This window comes from Cryptomeria japonica, chromosome 4, assembly GCF_030272615.1.
Source record: "Cryptomeria japonica chromosome 4, Sugi_1.0, whole genome shotgun sequence".
Taxonomy (NCBI): domain Eukaryota; kingdom Viridiplantae; phylum Streptophyta; class Pinopsida; order Cupressales; family Cupressaceae; genus Cryptomeria; species Cryptomeria japonica.
In genome coordinates, this window is record NC_081408.1 from 3,049,934 (window position 1) to 3,054,967 (window position 5,034).

At 34.8% G+C, this 5,034-nt stretch overlaps 1 protein-coding gene across 1 annotated transcript; it reads left to right on the forward strand.

The window, feature by feature from the left end:
- Nucleotides 1–525: 525 nt before the first annotated feature.
- Nucleotides 526–2,925, forward strand: LOC131064538 (cytochrome P450 750A1). Its single transcript, XM_057998688.2, has 2 exons — nucleotides 526–1,505; nucleotides 1,942–2,925. Exons 1-2 carry the CDS (start codon nucleotides 570–572, stop codon nucleotides 2,563–2,565), a joined length of 1,560 nt encoding a protein of 519 aa, XP_057854671.2. The 5' UTR covers nucleotides 526–569; the 3' UTR covers nucleotides 2,566–2,925.
- Nucleotides 2,926–5,034: the final 2,109 nt, after the last annotated feature.

Below are 5,034 nucleotides of genomic sequence, written 5' to 3' on the forward strand. Positions count from 1 at the left end.
CCAACGACCCTAAATTTTCTTGAATGACCAAAGACTTGTTCCCATCTAAAAATATTCTCATTTGTATCCTACTGGTTTATGGATCTTCAACTTTGAATTTACTAACTAAAATAATTAGCGACAAGATTTTCAACAAGAAAATCTTATACAAAACCAAAGGCAGCACATAGTAAAGCCATACAATAAAGTCACAATTCCATGCCGGCAATAGTATCTAATGAATGAACGAATAAGGTCAATGTTTAAGCTACTCGATCCATTCATGTATGTGTGAAATCTATGCCACGCGGAATTTGTATAAAATATTATGCAATTTAGATAGCGTTGAGATATAATATGACAAACGAAGAATCTGTATAAAATAATATCCAGGAGACCTCGCTGAAATATGGGTGACAACCTAATCATTTCCGCCAAGAATTTTTGGTTTATTTTGAATGGTATCTTTACGATTTGTCCTTATTATCTCTATTGCCGAATTCAAACTCTTTCATATGATGTTTGACAATTTAGTTTTAGTGTACTTATATATATATATGTGAAGCACAGGAGAATTATAAGCAGAAGCAATGGCTTTCTTGGAAATTCTCGAAATAAAGGCAGAACAACTTTCTAGCCAGAAAACTGCTATAGGATTAGCTTTCCTAGTCCTTGTGTGGGTTTTGTACCGCTTGAAGAAGAATTCTAAGTTGCCTCCAGGGCCAACTCCATGGCCTATCATAGGAAACCTCCATCAGCTTGGGAGGCTTCCACACCGTAATTTGTATGAGCTGTCAAAAAAGTATGGGCCTGTGATGTTCTTGAGATTCGGGTCTCTGCCCTGTGTGGTGGTCTCTTCTTCTGACATGGCCAAGGAGTTTCTGAAAACTCATGATTTAGTGTTTGCCAACAGACCCTGTTCTGCTGCTGGAGAACACATTGCTTACAACTACAAGAACTTGGGTATGTCTTCTTATGGTCCTTACTGGAGACACATGAGGAAGATATGTGTGATGGAGTTGCTGAGTGCAAAGAGAATTGAGTCTTTTAGGTTTATAAGGGAGGAGGAGATTTCTCTGGCTGTGAGGTCTGTTTGGGAGAGAAGCAAGCAGGGGACTGTTGCTGTGAATGTTAGCAAGACTTTCTTGGGCATCACCTCAGCTATAATTTGGAGGATGTTGACTGGGACAAGATTTTCTGATGAGGATGTGAGTGGGAGTGGTGGTGAGCTCAGAGCCATGGTGAGGGAGGTTACCAGCACTATTGCTGCTGTTAACATTGGGGACTTTTTTCCTTACATAGATTGGATGGACCTGCAAGGCATCAAGAAAAGGATGAAGAAGGCCCATAATTTTTTTGACAGGATTGTTGAAAGAATTATTGAGGACCATGTTGAGCAGAGGAGAAGGGCTATGGATGAGAACAGGGAGTGGACTAAGGATATTGTGGATGTGCTACTTGATGTGCAAGAATCTCAGAGTTTAGAGATGGAAATCACAAGAGAAAACATCAAAGCAATTATCTTTGTATGTCACCTCCATTACCCTCTCTGTTGCTCAGTCTGTTGATCTTGTGCTGAATGTTATGTTTCCTTGATTATTAGGATATAAGTGTTTCCAAATATTTAGACTACTAATGATATTAGATTTCTATAATCTATAGTTTTACTCATGAAATTTTTGGATTGGATTGTAAGTTTTATGCATCAACATTTCGTAACATTTCATATCACACTTACTTTCTGGATTAGATTGTGTAAAAGTTCTATATATCAACATTTCATATCTATCCATCATCAAGATAATGTTGTAGAGAAATCAAGAGAATAAAGATAAAATCCCAAATTTACATGTATGATTCATCTTCAGATAGATTCCAAAATGATTCTCTTCCAAATAGATTCTGACATGATTTTCTCAGGACCTTTAAACTAGCTAATTAAATGTACTGTAATATTTGCAGGATCTGTTCATTGGTGGAATGGAGACAATGGCAACTACCATGGAATGGGCAATGACTGCACTCTTCCGACACCCCAGGGTAGCCAAGAAACTGCAGGAAGAAATTGACTCTATAGTAGGGAAAGACCGCATGGTAACTGAATCTGATCTGCCCAACATGGACTACTTGCAATGTGTGCTCAAAGAGTCCTTGCGACTATACCTGCCAGGGCCATTGTTGCTTCCACATGAATCTAGACAAGCTTGCACTGTACAGGGTTATGTCATACCTGCAAAAACAAAACTTTTTGTGAATGCCTGGGCCATTGCAAGAGACCCAACTGTGTGGGAAGATGCAGAGGAGTTCAAGCCTGAAAGATTCATGGGCAATAAGACTTTTGATTACCAAGGGCAGGAGTTTGATATGCTGCCTTTTGGGGCAGGGAGGAGGAGATGCCCTGGTGGGCATATGGCCATGGGGCAGATGTCCCTTGTCATGGCTCAGCTCTGGCACTGTTTTGACTGGAGAGTTGACGGCAATCCTGCTGATTTGGATATGACTGAAGAATTTGGAGCCACTGTGCCAAGAAAATTCAATCTTTTTGCCTCCCCTTCACTCAAATTGTCCCCAGAGCTTCTAGGTTAGGTTTTAATATTATTGTTTGGCAAGATAGTTTCAATCTTTGTTCTGTCCGAGCCAGCTGAATCAGCATTCATCATACTCGGAATAGTGACTAGTTAAGTATGAATTTTATAATTAGATGAAAGATATATGTAGGACAATTGGTTGTGCTCAGCTCAACCCAAGTCTTGTAGAAGTTCACCTTAAAAAGGAAAATATATTTCTTTAAAAAGGAAGGAAATTCCAATGTCTCCACTCCCCAAGATATAAGAGAGTTCAGACAAGAAGGTTAGATTGCCCAAAACTGTAAGCGATATAGATTACAGCCAGATTGTGAAATGAGGGGCGGTCGGTCATATATTCATCCGTCCAAGTTTGAAATAATTTGTCTTATAGTAATTTGTTTATGATATTTTAATATAACAAGAGATGCAAAGTGTCAAGTTCCTGTCATTAGTCTTTAGTTTAGACTAAAGAAATAGAGAGATAGAGGGATAGAGAGATATAAGTATATATGATGATATAGGAACACTAATCTTATAATTCAATTATAATTTACTATTTATCAAAAGACTTTTAAGTGTGGCAATATCAATGTCATGAATTGTAGACATATTGTATTAAATTTGAACCTCATGTACAATAAAATAATACTTATTAATTTTTTGAAGCATTTTCAATTTTACAAACAAGTTTGACTTGTTAATGTGTACAATTATATGCAAGTAAATTTATTTATTTTTTACATTGACGTTGATGCAATAGTTGTTATAAAAACACTAATGTTGTAATTCAACAATGTTTAACTTTTTTAAAGACATTTCATAGTGTAACACCAATGTCATGAGTTTAGGTACAATTTGTTGATTTTAAATCTCTTGCTTAGAAAAACCCATGATATAATATATGACCTTACCTTTTATTAGTATAGAATCTTTGTCAACATCCAAATTTGACATACAAATCAATATTATAATTTACTAATAAATAAAATATTTTGACATAAAAATAAATTTTACATTAAAAAATTTAACAATTTTTTTTTTATATTAAGTTAGTTCACACACACACACACATGGGTAAATGCACAAAGTTGGGTCCGCAATCCTGAGGAAGTCTGCGGGTTGGGAAAAGAGCCCGCTAGAAACGGGTGCCCGATTTTTACCCGTTTCGCTTCGGGTGCCAGAGGCATTCAAAAATGGGCACACGTTTTGGTTCGGGTCTCTGAAGCTAAACAGACGACCGATTAAAAAAAAAGGGGTGCCTGTTTCTTGAATGTTTTTTTTTTAAAACCATTTTCCATCATTTTCACTGTTTCAAAAAAGGGTAAACGTTTCAGAGGAGCACGGGTACCCATTTTTTTCATCCCAACTGACCCCCCAAACCATTTTTTACCTCATTCCAAGTACGTAATTTTGTTTTTAATATTCTTTTTTATTTATTTATATTATTTTTCATAAAAAAATGTTAATTTATTGTTATTATTTTTCATAAAAAAAATGTTAATTTATTGTTATTTTTTAATTTTAGTATTTTAAAGTTTGAAAAACATTTTTTATTTTATTTAATTTCATGTTTAAAATAGATTTTTAGTTTTTAAATATTGCAAAAAACATGAAAAGTAAAAAATAGTAAAAACTTAAAACCGTAGGAAAAAAACAAAAAACAAAAACGTAAACAAACAATAAACATTAGACACAAAAAAAAGACAATAAACCATAGACAAAAAAACAAACAATAAACCTTAGAAAAAAATGAACAATAAACCCTAAAAAATAAACGAACAACAAACCCTAAAAAATTAACAAACAATAAACCCTAGATGAAAATCAACAATAAACCCCCCTTCTCTCTCTCTCACACACATACACGTTACCCTCTCTATCATTACTCTCTCTCTCTCTCTCTCTCTCTCTCTCTCTCTCACATTACCCCCTCTCTCTCTCTCTCACACACACACTTTACCCCTCTCTCCCTCTCTCTCTCACACACATATTACCCCCCCCTCTCTTTCATTACCCTCTCTCTATCATTACCTACTCTCTATCTCTCATTATCTATTCTCTCTCTAACTCGTTGCATCTCAAATTACCTACTCTCTCTCTCTCTCTCTCTCTCTCTCTCTCTCTCTCTCTCTATTTTAATAATGCGTAAAAGTTTGGATATTTAAATTTATATTTTTAAATGTTGTATTTAATTATAGGATTCTTTTGTAAAAGTTAGATGTTTAATTTATGTTTTGATGTTTAATTTATGTTTAAATTGAACTTTAAAATGATAATGAATATGAATGTGCTTTTTTGTGTGTGTGAAAAATAGGGTTCTTAAATTTGATAATACTCTAACTATCACTATTAATCCTCACTACTTCCTAACTTATCCCAATCTCTAAAGATATACTATATATTTACAAACATGATAACATGTCATATACTTTGACTTAATAGTGGAAAGAGAAACCACAACCTGTCACCTACTCATCCAACTAATTGC